The sequence below is a fragment of the Aspergillus pseudodeflectus genome, assembly GCF_044049435.1.
Source record: "Aspergillus pseudodeflectus strain CBS 756.74 chromosome Unknown BJX68scaffold_111, whole genome shotgun sequence".
In the NCBI taxonomy this organism is placed as follows: domain Eukaryota; kingdom Fungi; phylum Ascomycota; class Eurotiomycetes; order Eurotiales; family Aspergillaceae; genus Aspergillus; species Aspergillus pseudodeflectus.
In genome coordinates this window covers 1-15783 of record NW_027263887.1, presented here as the reverse complement: position 1 = coordinate 15783, position 15783 = coordinate 1, and the positions used below count along the sequence as shown (strand labels likewise).

The 15783-nt window shown below is 53.8% G+C and overlaps 8 protein-coding genes and 2 non-coding genes across 10 annotated transcripts; 6 read left to right on the top strand and 4 right to left on the bottom strand.

Annotated features, from left to right (window-relative positions):
* Positions 1 to 133: 133 nt before the first annotated feature.
* On the top strand, positions 134 to 2132 carry BJX68DRAFT_274472 (major facilitator superfamily domain-containing protein; the record flags this gene model as incomplete). The annotated part of the gene is made up of 4 exons (XM_071047674.1): positions 134 to 691; positions 746 to 1487; positions 1535 to 1783; positions 1842 to 2132. Exons 1-4 carry the CDS (start codon positions 477 to 479, stop codon positions 2130 to 2132), a joined length of 1497 nt encoding a protein of 498 aa, XP_070892171.1. The 5' UTR covers positions 134 to 476.
* On the bottom strand, positions 2027 to 3360 carry BJX68DRAFT_34554 (GPI anchored serine-threonine rich family protein). Its single transcript, XM_071049006.1, has 2 exons — positions 3042 to 3360; positions 2027 to 2992 (listed from the first exon to the last, which is right to left on the bottom strand). The coding sequence occupies exons 1-2, from the start codon at positions 3241 to 3243 to the stop codon at positions 2310 to 2312; spliced, it is 885 nt and encodes a 294-aa protein (XP_070892170.1). The 5' UTR covers positions 3244 to 3360; the 3' UTR covers positions 2027 to 2309.
* BJX68DRAFT_274464 (MFS transporter) lies at positions 3152 to 5303 on the bottom strand. The gene is made up of 4 exons (XM_071047673.1): positions 4573 to 5303; positions 4177 to 4519; positions 3888 to 4128; positions 3152 to 3841 (listed from the first exon to the last, which is right to left on the bottom strand). Exons 1-4 carry the CDS (start codon positions 5210 to 5212, stop codon positions 3512 to 3514), a joined length of 1554 nt encoding a protein of 517 aa, XP_070892169.1. The 5' UTR covers positions 5213 to 5303; the 3' UTR covers positions 3152 to 3511.
* Positions 4654 to 7237, bottom strand: BJX68DRAFT_250483 (Zn(II)2Cys6 transcription factor). Its single transcript, XM_071042262.1, has one exon. The coding sequence runs from the start codon at positions 6970 to 6972 to the stop codon at positions 5395 to 5397; it is 1578 nt and encodes a 525-aa protein (XP_070892168.1). The 5' UTR covers positions 6973 to 7237; the 3' UTR covers positions 4654 to 5394.
* Positions 7238 to 7604: 367 nt separating this feature from the next.
* On the top strand, positions 7605 to 8296 carry BJX68DRAFT_250482 (ankyrin repeat domain-containing protein). The gene has a single exon (XM_071042261.1). The coding sequence runs from the start codon at positions 7681 to 7683 to the stop codon at positions 8287 to 8289; it is 609 nt and encodes a 202-aa protein (XP_070892167.1). The 5' UTR covers positions 7605 to 7680; the 3' UTR covers positions 8290 to 8296.
* Positions 8297 to 8661: 365 nt separating this feature from the next.
* Positions 8662 to 9811, top strand: BJX68DRAFT_250480 (uncharacterized protein). Its single transcript, XM_071042260.1, has 2 exons — positions 8662 to 8963; positions 9030 to 9811. The coding sequence occupies exons 1-2, from the start codon at positions 8761 to 8763 to the stop codon at positions 9262 to 9264; spliced, it is 438 nt and encodes a 145-aa protein (XP_070892166.1). The 5' UTR covers positions 8662 to 8760; the 3' UTR covers positions 9265 to 9811.
* A 366-nt stretch (positions 9812 to 10177) lies between these two features.
* On the top strand, positions 10178 to 10308 carry BJX68DRAFT_t159. Its single transcript has one exon. It is a non-coding gene; the product is annotated as a tRNA-Leu (tRNA).
* Positions 10309 to 10762: 454 nt separating this feature from the next.
* On the top strand, positions 10763 to 10896 carry BJX68DRAFT_t160. The gene has a single exon. It is a non-coding gene; the product is annotated as a tRNA-Leu (tRNA).
* A 1289-nt stretch (positions 10897 to 12185) lies between these two features.
* BJX68DRAFT_273410 (uncharacterized protein) lies at positions 12186 to 12635 on the top strand (the record flags this gene model as incomplete). Its single annotated transcript, XM_071047456.1, has 3 exons — positions 12186 to 12232; positions 12274 to 12327; positions 12392 to 12635. The coding sequence occupies 3 exons, from the start codon at positions 12186 to 12188 to the stop codon at positions 12633 to 12635; spliced, it is 345 nt and encodes a 114-aa protein (XP_070892165.1).
* Positions 12636 to 13592: 957 nt separating this feature from the next.
* On the bottom strand, positions 13593 to 15643 carry BJX68DRAFT_250477 (ferritin-like domain-containing protein). Its single transcript, XM_071042259.1, has one exon. The coding sequence runs from the start codon at positions 15269 to 15271 to the stop codon at positions 13838 to 13840; it is 1434 nt and encodes a 477-aa protein (XP_070892164.1). The 5' UTR covers positions 15272 to 15643; the 3' UTR covers positions 13593 to 13837.
* Positions 15644 to 15783: the final 140 nt, after the last annotated feature.

Sequence of the window (15783 nt, the reverse complement as noted above, 5' to 3'; positions counted from 1 at the left end):
GATTTGAGTGTCTGTGTTCATTCATGGGCCCGGCATTACTCATTGTGGCAGGCCGTAAGAACTTTGGCTATTCCAACCGGCCAATGTGCTCACTTATGGCATCTGCCAGGCGGGATCGAGTCATGCCACGATTCCCCACCCACGACAGCCCCGTGGGGAAATCTTGGGCGGCGGACATTTTCCGGCCAAGTCGGAGGCCAAGTCGGACCCTGATTTTGGCATCCCCAGGGTTCCCCCGGCGGATTTTTCCCGCCTTGGTCTGTTCGCTGCTCATTGAACCTTTGTAGCTCGGACCCTCAAGGGTCGTTGAGCGTTTCCTGGGGAAGCTGGCAGCCACAGAACAAGTCGTGGACAGTCCGGGGCTGGGCACGGAAAAGCTCCACTGGTTATTGCTGGGCGTGTTGTATAAAGGACGCTCCCTTTTTCGCTAGGATAACAACGGCAAGACACTGCTCTCGCGCAAATCTGCCAACAACATGACTTCCACTGATCGCAAACCCCCCTCCGACGACGGCGACGCCAAAGCCACCCTCGAGGCCTTGGAAGAGGTCTCCGAGGCCGACAGACTCCTTGCTTTGTTTCCCATTCTCCAGGATAAGACGCCCGAGGAATTGGAGAAACTCAACAAGGCTGTCCTGCGGAAGCTGGACTGGTGGTTCTTGCCATGTGTCACGATGATGCTGCTCATGAGGTGGGTAGACTCTCTCTCCCATCTGATCGACCTGCTAACCGCCTGTCTTGATAGCTATCTGGATCGTATCAACGTCTCCAACGCGCGTCTTGCCGGGATGCAGGAAGATCTAGGTATGGACGACACGACCTGGTCTGCAGGAATCTCGCTCTTCTACGTCGGCTACATTATCTCCCAAGTACCCGCCAACGTCTTTATCGCCAAGGGCAAACCCAGCGTCCTGATGCCCAGCATCATGCTGGCCTGGTCCGCAGTCACCATTTGCATGCCTGCCCTCACTACCGGCTGGGGGTTCTGCTTGTGCCGCTTTCTCGTCGGCGTCACCGAGGGTCCCTTTGTCCCCGCCGTCTCCCTGCTCACCTCGTCCTGGTACACACGACAAGAGTCCCCTCTCCGGATGGGCATCTGGCACGCAGGAAACATCATTTCCAATGTCTTTTCTGGCCTTCTCGCAGCGGGCATCCTGACCAACATGGACGGGATCGCAAATCTCCGAGCCTGGCAGTGGTTCATCCTCCTCGAGGGCATTGTCAGTGTGACGGTGGCTCTTGTCGCCTATCGGTTCATTCCCAATTTCCCGGACAACACCAGCAGCCGCTGGTTCAACGAGGAGGAAGCTGCCATGGCTCAGTACCGTCAAGCTGTTTCTGCCGGTGGCATCATGGAAGGCTCCGAAGGAGAGGGCGACTACTGGGGAGGCGTTATTCTGGCAGCCAAGGACCCGTTTACCTGGTTCTTCGCTGCGATCCACTTTTCTCTGATCATCGGCCAGTCGTTCAAGGACTTCTTCCCATCGGTATGCCTCCTGTCTCTAATGCGTTCAAACTTGGCTAACTGTGTGAGATCGTCCAAACGCTGGGCTTCTCCGAAGTCATCACCTACCTCGTTCAAGCTCCTCCATATGTGATTGCGTACTTTGCCACACTCGTCATATCGTGGTCCTCTGGACGACTCGGCGAGCACTGTTGGCACATCATCGTACCAATTCTCGTTGCACTGGGCGGTGCAGTTCTCATGATCTCAACTCTCAACGTCGGCGCCCGATACTTTAGTCTCATCTTACTCTGCACGGGTCCATTCGTCGGTCTCAATGTATGCTTTCTCTTCATACTCTTATCACCGTCACCATCAACTAACACCAATATTATAGATCCAAATCTCCTGGGAAACAACCGTTGTCCCGCGCCCCCGCACAAAACGCGCCGCCCTAATCGCCATCGCCAACTGTGTCTCCTCCGTCTCGCACTGGTTCACCCCCTACTTCTTCCTCCGCTCGCAGGAGCCCCGGTATCAGACTGGAGGTGGGATCATCATCGCTGGCTGTGGGTTGACGGCAATTTTCTGTCTCGCAGCGAGGTGGTGGTGCACGAGGAAGAATAAGCAGTTAGATGAGGCGGAAGCGATTAGTGGGAATGTGACGGAGTGGAGGTTTGCTAAATGAGAGGCCCATGGTACACGAAGGTCCGACGAGAGAGGCTTGACTGGGGCAGCACGGGTTGGACCTTTTGCGGATGCACCAGCGGAGGGCGTTGGATGTGCTGGGATAAGTTTACGATAGCGATACTGATCGATGCCAAACTATCTTCACGTCGAATACTAGCATCGATCTAGATCATCATCACACAAACTTATGCTCAATAGTCGGCAGCTCAACGGCCTCTCTCGAATCATTCCGTCCGTATCCATCAAGCTCTTGAAGCCCACGACCTGGTAACTCTGCGGATCCATACCCTGGTGCGGTATTGCCCATCTCGCGGATATGACGACCAGGCAGCTCAGTTAGCTGCGGAGTCCCGTTCCATTTTGTGTCAAGCTCACTCAATCCTCCGCTGGCAGGGGCCTCGGCTGCTGAGACACCTGTTGAAACAAGCCCAGTCGGTGTTTGTGTCGTCGAGGTCAGTAGAATGTCAGGCTGCTGGTTCGTTCTTTCGCTTTGAGATTTCTTTCGCCGGCGACCGCAGTAGAAGCCAGCGAAGATGAGGATCAAAACGCCCACCCCAGCGCCAATGCCAATCCCAGCCTTTCCAGCTCCTGAAAGACCTCCACTCTCCCCAGCAGATTCTTCGTCAACGCCATCATCTGCGCCGCGACCAGTTTCTTCAGGACCGTCAGAAGCCGTCGGAGAGGGTGTGTTGGAAGGTTCTTCGTCCGTCGAGTTCCCCAGTCCTGCGATCGAGAATCGCGGCATGCACTCGAAATTTTGCGGCGGCTGGTCTGGGGTCAGACAAATCGTGTAGTTTGAAAAATCGGGGAGGTCGTCCGGAGGGGTCCAGGTGTAGCTTCCATCGTTGGGGACATTTGCTGCGTTGGTCAGACTGCAATCAATCTGTGGATAGCGAGAGCGACGTACACTCGATCTCATCAGAGTCGGTAGATCCCAGTATATTCCCCCAGAGCAGTTCCAGAGTCACGGTTCCATTGGGAGTGGTGGGGTCCCAGCTGATTGTCGTCGGTTCACCAGCGACGAATTCGTAGCCGCCATCAGGGACATGGAACTCATTTGCAGCTACAAGCCGTGTCAGCAGCAGCGCCAGTGCGAGATGGAAGATCATGCTGTAGCAGACGGCTTGAGGGTCGCCATTTTTCGCTTCAGGCAGAAAGAGAGACTGGGGAGAGAACAAAAGACTCGAAAATCTTTCTCTGTCGATTGAACAATCGGTTGATGACCAGCCTCGAGTGGGTCTTTACGAGCAGGATTCATGATGTCGTATTCTCGTCCAACGAGGTCAAAGACGCTGCACTTGGCAGGGGCAAAGACGAATCCTTCTCCAATCTGATCAGGCTCACATGCCTTGCTCCTCTTTCCGATCTCCAGAGTTGCTACAACCCCCGGTCAACCGCCCACCTGCTCCTCTTCCGCAACACATGCCCCCACTTGTACAGCCCATAAGGAATGGGCACTGCCAGAGTACTGATGATTCCCAGCACCGTCAGGGTCCAGTGCACTCCGGGATTATGATACATGGGGATTCCGACGACTGTCATTCCACCCGCGGCCAGGTACCGCACCAGCGCAATAAACGTGAGCGCCGACGCCGCGTACTGTCCGTACGAGTCAATCGTGTACATGTATGCCGACAGAAATATAGATATGATTCCGAACCCGATGAGAATGGTCGCCGCGAGGGGAGACCAGATCGGGATTGTTGGCTAGAAAAACGTCAGTGCCACCCATGTACTCTGCATATCTACTCACGTATGCGGTCCAACCCATCCAAAACAACCCGATAGGTAAGAGGGGAGCGCCACAAAAGGCAAACAACAGCCGCAATTCCTGCTTCAAATTGTCGCCGTCTCGCTGGAGCTGGTTATCCGTGATGTGGTAGACGACCGGGACCATGAACATGGCCAGGAGAATGCCGATGAGGAGGCCGACAAAGCAGATATTGACCAGCCCATCGTTGATGCCGTACGTATCGCCAAAGATAAAAGGGTATCTGTCTCAAAATTAGCAACTCGCTTGCCACCGCGACCGGCGCACTCACCCATCCAAGAAGGTGAATAGCACAATGTACACCACAGTCAGATAAAAGGTAAACGCTATCACAATCGGCTCCATGAGAAGAATCCACGGCCGCGAAAAGTGTTTCTTAAGGACCGGTAAGATCGCTTCGTCTCCGGATGCCTCGTCCTCGGTCTTGAATCGAGGGTCGCCGGTCTCCTGCCGGAAGAATCGAGCCTTGTAGAACAGAAGCTGTGGCGCAAAGGTCTCTCGTTTCGCAAGAAACACGATGGCAATGACGAGGCCATCGAAAATCAGCATCGTCCACTCGGACCATCGCCAGCTGACGTGCGGGATGTACCCAATGTACGCGCCGACGACGGGGCCTGCACCACTGTGTCTTAGTTTTGTTCATCACGAGGCAGAAAGAGATACATACCCAAGATCGGCCCCCCGAATCCCGGAATAGCAAAGACGGGAAAACCAAACGTCTTTTCGAGCGTATTCCAGACATCGGAAATCGACCCGCCGGCAACCGTCAGCGGCGCAGAACCCACGAGGCCGGCCAGGAAGCGAAAGGTCAGCTGTGCTCCAATATTCGGAGCCAGTGCTGCACCCAGAATCCAAGCCCCGAATATCGTCAGGGCGCCGAGGTAGACGGGATACCGACCGATCATCTCGGAAAGGGGGCTGGCGATGAGGGCGCCGACGCCAAAGCCGACCAGGTAGAGCCCCGTGGCCAGCGACTCGGTGACTTCGGAGACGCCAAACTCGGCCGCTGCCTCCACCATGACGGCTGCGTCGATGGCGGATGCCATGGTCGTAACGAGGGCGATGAGGCAGACGGACAGTGTCGCAAGAACTCGACGCGTGGTCGACCATTGCTGCGGGCAAAAGGGATCGTGCGGCGTCACCCAGTCGACCTGAAAGTATTCCTGGCCAGCGTGATCCAACTGCAGCGAAATGCCGGGGATCCGAGTGTAGCAATCGGCGTCTTTGCCATCACTCGGGTCGCTGGCTGCCTCGAGCTGGCCCTGGACAAAGCGACGCAAGTTCCGGTACTGCAGAATGAAGGCCATCTCGGTCTGATATTTTGGACAGCTGGAGTACGTCGGACGGGTTTAAGTACAGATCTCGGGATGCCGCATCGGAGCTGCCACCGTCGGAGATGGCAGGCTGCATGTGTCTCCGAGAGCTCATCATGATGTAACTCCGGAGATCAGTCGGAGACAATCAGATAATCAGTCTAATTGGGAATCTATCAAGAAAGAATGCCCGACGCCTTTACACACGCCCAGGAAGGTGCTGACGGGACGCTTTCCAGCGACCTCACCAGCTCCTGGTTGGGCTCTAGCGAAAGCCAGGCCCCCTCGATCCAGACCGAGGTCCCCCCCTCCTGTGTCTCGAATAACAACCCCTGTGGCGCCGGGGATCCAGTCATCTTCATCTCCGTCCATAAGCATCGCATCTCCCGCTTCATCTGCTCGGTCGCAACGTCTGCGGTCAGCCTCGAGTTCAGGTATCCCTCACAGTGCGGCCACGCCCACAGGGCCTCGATCGCCCTCCATCGCACCGAGTAGTCGGGGCAGCGAGCAGCAATGGTGAACAAGGCTGGACAGATGGCGCTCTCGACTGTCATGAGCGGACGCTCTTCCAACTTGTCCATCGCGTCCAAGGTCACTAATAATAACTCTACATACTCCTCGGTAAAGGACGCTGGGAGGGGACAGCTCTTTGCATACAGCGCTGTCTTGCAGGCCAATTGCATGTTCCGGTAGGTTAAATACGCCGTGTCTGCTCCCCGTCGCTCTTTTTGGGTCTGTTTATGGTGATACTGAATTCGAAACCGGTCGAAATCGAGGCTAAATTGATGCAACGCAGAGAGGATCCGGTGCTGCTCTGTATACAATTCGGCGTATCTCTCGGGCATCTCAATGTCTGTTGCGGTCCAGCACCGGGCGAGAAAAGCAAAGCCGGCATCAGTGAGGGGGTGCAAGACTTGCTGGACATCTCGAAGAGTCTGAAACTCGTGCGATTCTTCTCCAAGCTGCGGACCATATCCCTCCAGCTGCAGTGGTGACGGTACGAGGCCGTGGTGCATGGCTTGCGACTCCAGGTGCAGAAAGGCTTCCAAAAGGCTCTCCTCTACCGGAACCAGCGCGAGTCCCTGAAGTAAACGCTGATTCCGCAGCTCTTGGAGGATGGCCAGCCCACTCTGCAAATGTGCAGTGGCGTCGTCGAAGCGACCGCAGGCCAGCTCCAGCATGACAAACAACAGGCAGCAAACCAGGAGAACCTCTCGCAATTGAGGATCCTGTAGGATATGCCGCCTACTCAACAGGCCAAAAGAGCGGCCGCACTGTTCCAAGGCAAAGCCATGCCACGTGCTGCCAGACTCGCTCCCTGGGATGGGGATGCCGTGTTTCTCCAGGTCCTGGTTGATGGCGCTCAGGGCCACGACCGCATGGTACACGGCGGGCTCACTGTAGCACATCTGCAGCACCAGCTTTTGCCACAGCGACGAGTCGTAGTAGCTGGTCAGGCTCGGGATGGTCCGATGCAGGAAAAACGAGACGCATCGTTTCTCGTCCGGGGTGCTTGCCCAGCGGAAGCCGGACGCGACGGGCGGGCGTGGCAGCGAGGGTCGCGACTTGACCAGCTCGGTCGGTCGCGGGAGGCGATTCACCTCGTAGCCATCGCAGGCCCAGCCGTTGGAGGTGCAGTTGTGGCAGGCAGTCGGCGACTCGTCGCATTTGATGTGGCGGACTCTGCAGGTGCGACACCCGGTGCGCGAGCGCTTTGTAGACGCTCTCTGCCGCTTGGAACGTGGTTGCGGCATCTTGGCGGTGTTGGGAGTCGATAAAGACAAGTCTTTAGAGTAGATCAAAGACCAGGAGCTGAACTGACAGTCTTCAGCTGCTCGCTAAGCAGGGCGTGGGGTCCAAAAGCACATCCAATGACCAAACATGGTCTAACCAACTTGGGAGCTGCCAAGAAGAGCTTCTCTTCAACAATGAAAAGAAATCAGATGCCTGGAATCATTCTGGACGAGGTAGATCACCCTGAAATCCAAGGATTGGGATGGAAACAATTCTGGCTGCCCGGTCTGGCCGCCACGATGTTATGCAGCGCTTCCTGGATATATCGATGCTCGGCTCTTCATCTGGCCATGTATAGCGGGTGCGACCTTACGTCGAGGCTGTCCATACAAAGGTGGAAGGACATCAGCATTTGGAACGAGTCTTACTGTACGCCACTGACTCTTGCCGCGCAGTACAGCTGGTGTGCTGTTCGGAAGGCCTTGCTTGACAGGGGCAGCGACATCGCCGCCGTCGACTATCGTCGGGATTCGCTCCTGCGCTTTGCAGTGGATCAGGCAGATGCTACTATCATAAAGGCTCTTCTGGAACGGAATGCCCCAAGCGACCTAAAGAATCCCCTCTCGTTGGCAATATCGAACGACCGAGAAGATTTGGTCAGGCTGCTGCCTCAATCATGGGGTCTCCGTTGACGACCGAGACGGGCTTGGCCACACGCCTCTGATCTGATGGTCGCCGTGTTGAAGCATTCGCTCGGAATAGTCCGACTGCTGGTGGCAAGAGGCGCACAGCTGGATATAACATGTGATCGGGGCTTACGGCCAGGCACAACGGTGTTCAGGATGGCCCTGGAAGGGGAAAGCTCGATGTCGCACAGCTTCTCCTCGAGTCTGGAGCCGATCCCAGTGGCAGAACAAAGCAGGGGAGGGCTCTGCTTCTGCGGGCTATCAGCAGAAGTGGCAATCGCTTGCATGCATGGCAGTAGGCTCGATCTGGACGGGGCGGCTGAAGATGATCGGGCTCACACGGCCTTAACCTGGGCCGCTGAATCGGGGCTCCCGGATGTTGTGCGAGAGCTGCTTCGCCACGGGGCTAATGTGAGCCATTGCGATGCTGACGGTAGCACACTGACGTCCTGGGCAGCGTATGGAGGAAATGTAGGTGTGCTGCGTGCAGTGGATGACTATCTTGCCAAAGATTCTCTTCTCGAAATGGTGGACAAGCCGTGGTTGCTGCGTCCAGAGGGCACATGCTGGTGGCGCACGGGGCCAACCTTGATCATCGCAACCACTGTGGCCAGACTGCAGCCTCCCTCACGGCCCACAAAGTCTATATAGACCTGCTCCTGTGCTTGGTGCGACAGGGCGTGGGAGGTATCACAGACGTGGAGTGGAGGAGGTGCATGTATGCAAACCCGTATGATTTGTGCGGGCGAGTGATATATTCTCCGCTGTGCATCAGGAACACAGGCTCTGCCTGGGGCTGAGGGTCAGCTGTCCATTCAACAAGAAAGATGGTGCGCCTAACCTCGAAAAATCGTGTTGTACAGGCCGAATGTCTCATCCTGCAGTGCGCCCTGATCGTCGTGCCCGAGTCTTATTGGCCAAAGCTTTACGAGGCCAGCTCTGCTTAAACTCTGCCTATTTTTACTCTGCAGCTCTTCACTCTGTTCTCTTGGCCCACGTATTGGCTTGCAGTGTCTCAGTTTGCTCGTATAGAAAGTTGCTGCATAAATAGGCGCCTTCTCCGGCAGTCTGCTCATCACTTCCATTACTCCCCATCCATTTCCAGCACAGCCAACTCCCAACATGAAGTTTACTGCTTGCTCTCTCCTCCTCGCAGCCAGCTTGGCTCTTGCAGCCCCGGCTCTGACTGCCCGCGGTGGCTTCCTCACCCTCACCGACTTCACTGCCCGGGCGTCCGCACAGTCGCGCACCTCGACCATCTCCTTTACTCTCGAGGATGCGGTCAACTACCCGGATGATACTCCGACCAACTGTCAATTGATCTGGTATGTCTTGCAGTCAATATAGCTCACCCTTTCAGCCATTCTCGCCGCTAACTCGTTTTCTTTCAGGGGCCCCAACGGCGGTCTCCCCATCGAGAACGCATGCGAGAACGACCAATACCTCGTCCGCTTCGCAAATGGACAGCCCAGCATCAGCGGCTTCACCTTGGAGTTTGAGAGGGTGTCTGGACCCGTGGCTCAACAAGGATCCGTGACCATCAATGAGAGCGACGAGTACACCTGCGCCTACTCCCAGGGAGTCGAGACCTGCACACACAGCGTTCCCATTGTTGTTCCTGTCTAGGCTGGCATTTTAGCAATGTATATAGCTGCCCATGGCATCAGCGTTTGCTTGCTTGATTAGTCGACCTGGATTTCACGAGGCGTGATTGAATATACATCTTTTGATCAGTCCGATGCCCACCTTCCTTCCGACCATGACCTGCTTCTAGAGACCTTTGAAGGAGCCCCGAGTGCAAGCCAAGCGGCCGAGGCCGGAGGAAGCATTAGGGACGGTCAGCAGCCCTCCATTTTCATGCTCTATACTTAGTAGTGCTCAGTTTCGACCTCTGGTAGTTCTTCTGGGGCAGCTGAGCATTAACCCTAAACTCAAAAGCAGACTTTCAATGTGCTATTCGATACCTACCACAGCTAATACTCAGTAGTGTTACGGAGTAGCCTGAGGCTTCAGGCCACCAACAGGCGAAGAGCGGTGCTAGGACCTCCACTACTTCCGAGATTTATTAATGCTGGGTGGGACCTCGGCTCCCAGCAAAGGCTTCCTTCATTAACTCTGCATTATAACACTGGCATACCACCCTTAGATTGCTTATGTATCTACACTAGGTCCCACTACCTTCGAGGGCAAGGTCTAGTTTTGCACTGAATATTATTCTTGGTGTAGTGACCTTATACCTGATCAACCATTCACATATCCCTTACAGGTAGGTAGGATCACCACGTTCATATATATATTCGTGGCATGGGAGCATTCTATAGCACCTAGTTTGAATAATTCCAAGGATGAAGCATGAAACTAGACTAGCCCACTTCTTAGCGACCTGTTGTCGATATTTGAAAGTGCCAGCAAGATTAGAGTTTGATGTTTATGAGGAATGAGTTCAAACTGCTCAACATCCTTGTATAACTTTGGATTTTGTTTAGCAGCATTTGCAATTTTCTATATAACAAATAAAAAACATTTTATTCTCATAACAGGCAAGGTGGCCGAGTGGTCTAAGGCGCACGGTTCAGGTTTACTGAGCCCCCAACTATACTCATCACGCATGTGGTGGCATGTAGTTTCCGTGTCTCGAAAGGGGCGTGGGTTCGAATCCCACCCTTGTCATTTTTTTTCTTTCGACGCAAAATTGCGCAATTTCCTAATCCACCTGCTTTTGTGTCCCTCTCCTGCAAGGTTCTACTATCCTAAGGTTTAGAAACATATATTGATCTCTTAAGCCCTTCCATTACTCTGTAGCAGTTTATTCTCTTAGGCCTTTGTCAGCACCTTTGAGACATTTGAGACCTTTGTTGTGATCAGCCGTCAAGGCCTTTGTTGGGACTCGGAAGCCATCATCAGCAAAGGTGACCTTGGATCAGTTGTATGTGTTTTACCATACAGAAAAGGTGGGCATTTGGATTTACACTCTAGATCAGACAGGGCGTGGTAGGTCAAAAAACACAGGTCTGTTGAGAAGAAAACTCGACATGGTGGAGCTCACCATCAAGGTATGAGCAAATTTGCGGTTTTTCTAGATTATTCTGCTATTGCATTCTAAAATTAGCTCATTCATTGATATGGCAAGGTGGCCGAGTGGTCTAAGGCGCACGGTTCAGGCCATACTGAACCTTGTTCATCTTACGTGGGCACATGCCCACGCAGATGGATATCCGTGTCTCGAAAGGGGCGTGGGTTCGAATCCCACCCTTGTCAATTTCTTTTTTTTTCTTGGCTTCTCAGCAAGATCCATCTGATGATCTGACTGTCCTCTACTCTGTTAATTCGAACATGACAATGCTGGTGAGGCATGTGATATAGCATAGGTTAAGGAAAATGGGTGGAATATATCAATCATACGACATGGCATTACCATTGGACTGCCCAAAATCATCAACAACAACATTTAAACCTGCTCAAACCTTGCTGAAAGTACCATGTTGCAATATGATAGGCACATAATATCATTGTTTGTTTCTAGCACTCAAGCTAGATCACTGAACTATCTTGCTTGTACGAAAACCACAACTCCTCACGGGTATCAAGTGACATTCTGGGAATGCCACCCAACAAACCAAAACTTGAATTGACTTGGCTATCTTTGAAAGAGCCTCAGAAACTACTAGCAATCCCTCAGCTTATCCTCCCAAGACAGAAAATTGCGAAGCCGCTCGGGGGGTCTCGGTCACTTTAACCCCCACCAACCGAGATTACTATAATTGCTGCCCGTCACTTTCGATCCCAGGCATCTTCCCCTTGAAGTTTCCTCTGGATTCCGCCATCGATGCCACCACAAGGATCGGCTCTCGGAACAGGATGCGGATCACCCAAACCATCAAGGTGGGTGCGGCTCTTGCGGCTGCTTTCCTTGCGTACCGTAAGGCTCTCTTTCTCACGGGCCACTCTAGTGCGCGGCCAACTAAATGAAATTCACCATCTAGCCTGCCTAGCCCAAGTATGCGAACAAGCCCTCGGACCTGGAGATCATCGGCGATCTAGCCTTTAATGATACCTGAGAGAGGTCGAAATGATGGGCTTCACAGGGAACTATTCTAGGTCCGACCAGTTCTTGATCAAACAAGAGAAAAATAAGTGCTGATGCTTCTGTTTCCAGGGTCGAGGTGCCAGTGCTGGAAAGGGCGGAGCATCTGCCCATCTGCAGCTTTGCCAACAACTGCGACAGGGGAGACCACCAACAGCCTGGTCCGAGTATCGTCGATCCTCTCAATATTGCTCTGCCCTCTTTGGGATTCGTCCAAGATTTGTTTATTGGTGGGAGGACAGCCAGGGGCGTGCCAACATTTACACAGACTCACCATTAATCTCTCCAACAGTAACTCCGCCCCGAAACTCGCCACCGTCAATTCGCCGAGTTCCAGCTACCTGGATCCCCAGCGTCACTCAAAGTTTCTGCGCTGAATCATGTTGGGGACTTATTTGAGGTTAAAGGGGCAATCTCAAGGTCTGTACCTACCACCACCCGTACATGCTTTTTAATATGGAGAATGTCTAACCCTATCATCTTCTACACAGCATCCATCAAAACACCATAGTAAACGTTAAAATCTCCTTAACTACACTACTAAATATCAGCCTTCCCTTGGCACGCGACCCGAGCTTCCTCGGCTTCTTTGGTGCGATCGAAGGGTGAGTCCATTCACTCCCAGCACCCATATGACGATTACTGACCAAGTGGATCCGCACTGCCCAGGCTCTCCCTCCCAAACCTGACGGATTTCCAGAAATTGCAGGTTCACTCCGACCTGCCGCTCGATTGCGGTCCGCTCGACGACAGATTCGAGCCGATTGTAGCCGAGACCGTGGAGGTCGAGAGGGCACGCCCAGGGGCGTATTCGTGTAACTCGATAGCGGCCAACGGCGAAACGACCACCTCGAACCCGGTCTTCGCTGGTATCGTGGCGGCGGCGATGGTTGCCGGTCTGGCGCTCTGGTAGGAGAGAAGCCTTGAAGGGAGTGCCGGCTTCCGCATCGAGACTGCGGCGAGTCGCTCTGATTCCCATCATCACCGCGCTGCCGGTAGGATTGTGGTCTAATCAGCCGAGCTGGTGTTCGATGGCTGCACCCATTGGATAAAATGTACTCATAGATATAGAACATTGTATACTCTGTCCAATCCTGCTGTACAAACATCCATATATAGGGGCCTTGGATCGAGGCTTGAGCATAGATCCATGTTCAATATTAGTAGCGCCATGGCAGAAAGTATGCCCTTTAGATTTGATAGATCAAGATTCCTAGTCTAGTGGTCTTTCTAAAAGCATAAGCGCAATAGGCGGTAAACTCTACCTTAGGTGTGCCGTGGATTAGAGATTGACACATACAAGTAAACAAGGATCGACTGAAGGCTTAACCAGTTTCGGCTGAGAAGTTCACCCTGTAAAAATGGCAAAGTTGATGGTGAATTGGCCGATAGATGTCCGGTTTGATGCTGCTCAGGTGAAGCTTTTAGGGCTCCTCAGTAACCAACGATGGCTGGAAAATCCGTGGGGTCTCTCGAAACCTACAAACAGCCCTAATCGCCAAACGAGTACGTCTCTTGCTTCTACGTTTATTGGGGTATCAGGCGTCTTCTCGAGCACGGATTAGGTTCCTACTTTCAGCCATGGCTTGTCAGAGTCTGCGACACCACTGACTCTACACTGCCAACGCTTTGCCTCTACACCCAGCTGTCCTCGAAACCTTGTATAGCTTCGCAAACTCTTCACTGAGGATGCACGCATTGTATATCGGATTAAATACCCTCACGTCTGGAATGATAAATCCAACATTGAAACCATCCGTATCATACGTGAGCAGTTCCTTGTGGTGGCGGATCGACCGAGCACAGTTCAGCTGGCGCGTCATGCCACCAACTGCAGTAACGCCACACAGAAAGCCTGATGAACTTACAGTGCCCGGTTGACTTTCCCATGCCTGAACTCAGGAATACGTTTCGGTATGTGCAGAAATTCGGGTGTACCGCAGGTGATGATAAGATGCATCCACTGTCCAGATGGATATCGAGACTCGAATTACGTCAGTCGAGGAGTATATACGCCGCGAAAACTGGCCGTCAATCTTACAAATAGAAGGGTGGAAAGCAGATCATCAACCTCTCAAATTATTTGATTACACCTATCAACACTTTTATCTCGACTCAGCCAGCCTGGTACAGTCCAAGCGCGACAATATGTGGGTTCAGCTGCGTCAAGTTGAATGGCGTCACAAACAGATCAGTGTCGGTCAACATGACCGCCATTGTCCCATTGATTATACCATCATCCCCATAGACAAATCCAGCCGGCTGTGTCGTCCACCCTCTGTTTCCCTCTGTCACAGTCAATGGCGAGTAGGTGAGGTTTAGCTGGCTACTCCACGCCACAAACTTGGGCTGGCCCGCGGTGGTCGAGGTGATGTACGAGTTGTTGGGGCCAACCGCTTGTCCAGGTGCCTCCCACTCGAACAAGACCCTCTTTCCAGGATACGAGAGCGGCTGTGTGCGGTTTCGAGAGATTGCGGGGCTGCAGTTTACCCCGACTCCCTGTGCGCTGATGCAGCTGTCGCCGGAACTGACATTGAATCGCGAGGGATCAGTAATGCGATCGCCAACTTGCTCGCTTCCATCTTGCTGGGTATTGTTGGCAACTATCCGGTTGATATTGGGGTTGTTGAGGATGCGCAGAGTCGGAAAGTTCTGCCACGCCAGGCGCGTGGTGCCCTCGGGGCAGTAGCTAATATAGGGCGCGAGCATGGTCCACTGCCACGACTGGGGCCAGCCGTTCTCGAACCAGACGTTGATGGGGGCGAGACCTGCCATTTGGCGGAAGGCAAACTGCTGGCGGGCCTCGGTTGCAATGGACAGTGAGAGCAACGACGCGACCTCGCGAGAGTCCAAGTGTGCAAGGAATCCCCAGACACCCGACTCGCCGTAGCGAGTGACGCGCTGGTTGAAGTCGAGCCACTCACGGACCGTCGTGTAGGGGTAGTCGTACACGCACTGCTTCGGAGCCGCTTCTCCCAGCATGTTGCTGAGCAGGGTGGCGTGGCCGGTCTCCTGTTCGGCGAAGAATTGGATCAGGGACCGCATTTCGGGGTCGAGTCCGGCGGCTCTGAAATCCTCGTCACTGAAGCGGGCGAGGCCATCGTGGAACAGATCCAGCTCAATGTACTCTTGGTAGACGCCGAGGGCGATGGATTCAAAGTCCCAGTCGCTCTCGACCATGTAGCGAGGCTCGGAGCCGTTGGTTCCCAGGCCTCCAGCGGGGACATAGGGCGCTGGCATGGGATCTTGAGGCACTCCCTCGGCATTGTAGTAGGTGGCAGTCGGGTTGGGGGGCTGGGGAGCGATGGAGGGGGCCAGTGTCCCTGGAGCCGTGACGGCCCCGGTGGTCGTTGGAGTCCCAGTGTAAGGACCGTGGGTAGGGGCGCTGGTGTAGCCATTCTGGCCGACAACTACGGGGCCTCCGGTAAATGCTGGAGCAGCCAGGGCACCAGCTTGAAAGAGGGAGATTAGCAGATGGCGGTGATGCATGGTGCTGGTAAGAAATTCCAGGGGGGTGGGTTGCAGGTAACGGGAACAGAGGAGGGGCATGAGGAGATATGTACACGATGACCATGATGTAGTAGTGATTAATTGATCATTGATGAGGTGGCTTGACTTCCGCAAGCAACCGTCAGGCACCCGGAAAACACTTTCAAGCCAAAGCCACTGGACATGTCCTCGAACGTATGTTGACCCCGTTAAACCCTGTCTGCCGCTTCTCCATCTCTTTTGCGCCCGTTTCGATCCGTCGATATCACCGTGACCGTTGCAGCAAATCTGAAAGCCTCAACGAGTTCCTTTGTCTCTTCCCAACTCTCACACCGCGAGGTTACGGCAAGAGAAGCCGACAACCGGACATAAATTCGGATGAGTTCCGTCCCCACTAGAAACACAAAAAACAGTTAGGTACACTACCGCTGTTATTGCTGTTGGTGCTGTTTCGGTAATTGTCCTGCATCATGTGCTGGCAAGGTGGCCGAGTGGTCTAAGGCGCACGGTTCAGGTTTACTGAGCCCCCAACTATACTCATCACGCATGTGGTGGCATGTAGTTTCCGTGTC

What these genes read in the sequence shown, in the direction of transcription:
- BJX68DRAFT_34554 (XM_071049006.1), bottom strand. Translation starts at nt 3,243, where the DNA reads ATGATCTTCCATCTCGCACTGGCGCTGCTGCTGACACGGCTTGTAGCT. An exon ending in CGACTCTGATGAGATCGAGT is followed by an intron (nt 2,993 to 3,041) that starts GTACGTCGCTCT and finishes TGACCAACGCAG; the next exon opens with CAAATGTCCCCAACGATGGA.
- BJX68DRAFT_274464 (XM_071047673.1), bottom strand. Translation starts at nt 5,212, where the DNA reads ATGGCCTTCATTCTGCAGTACCGGAACTTGCGTCGCTTTGTCCAGGGC. An exon ending in ATTCGGGGGGCCGATCTTGG is followed by an intron (nt 4,520 to 4,572) that starts GTATGTATCTCT and finishes ACAGTGGTGCAG; the next exon opens with GCCCCGTCGTCGGCGCGTAC. An exon ending in GGATGGGTTGGACCGCATAC is followed by an intron (nt 3,842 to 3,887) that starts GTGAGTAGATAT and finishes ACGTTTTTCTAG; the next exon opens with CCAACAATCCCGATCTGGTC.
- BJX68DRAFT_250483 (XM_071042262.1), bottom strand. Translation starts at nt 6,972, where the DNA reads ATGCCGCAACCACGTTCCAAGCGGCAGAGAGCGTCTACAAAGCGCTCG.
- BJX68DRAFT_250482 (XM_071042261.1), top strand. Translation starts at nt 7,681, where the DNA reads ATGGTCGCCGTGTTGAAGCATTCGCTCGGAATAGTCCGACTGCTGGTG.
- BJX68DRAFT_250480 (XM_071042260.1), top strand. Translation starts at nt 8,761, where the DNA reads ATGAAGTTTACTGCTTGCTCTCTCCTCCTCGCAGCCAGCTTGGCTCTT. An exon ending in ACCAACTGTCAATTGATCTG is followed by an intron (nt 8,964 to 9,029) that starts GTATGTCTTGCA and finishes GTTTTCTTTCAG; the next exon opens with GGGCCCCAACGGCGGTCTCC.
- BJX68DRAFT_250477 (XM_071042259.1), bottom strand. Translation starts at nt 15,271, where the DNA reads ATGCCCCTCCTCTGTTCCCGTTACCTGCAACCCACCCCCCTGGAATTT.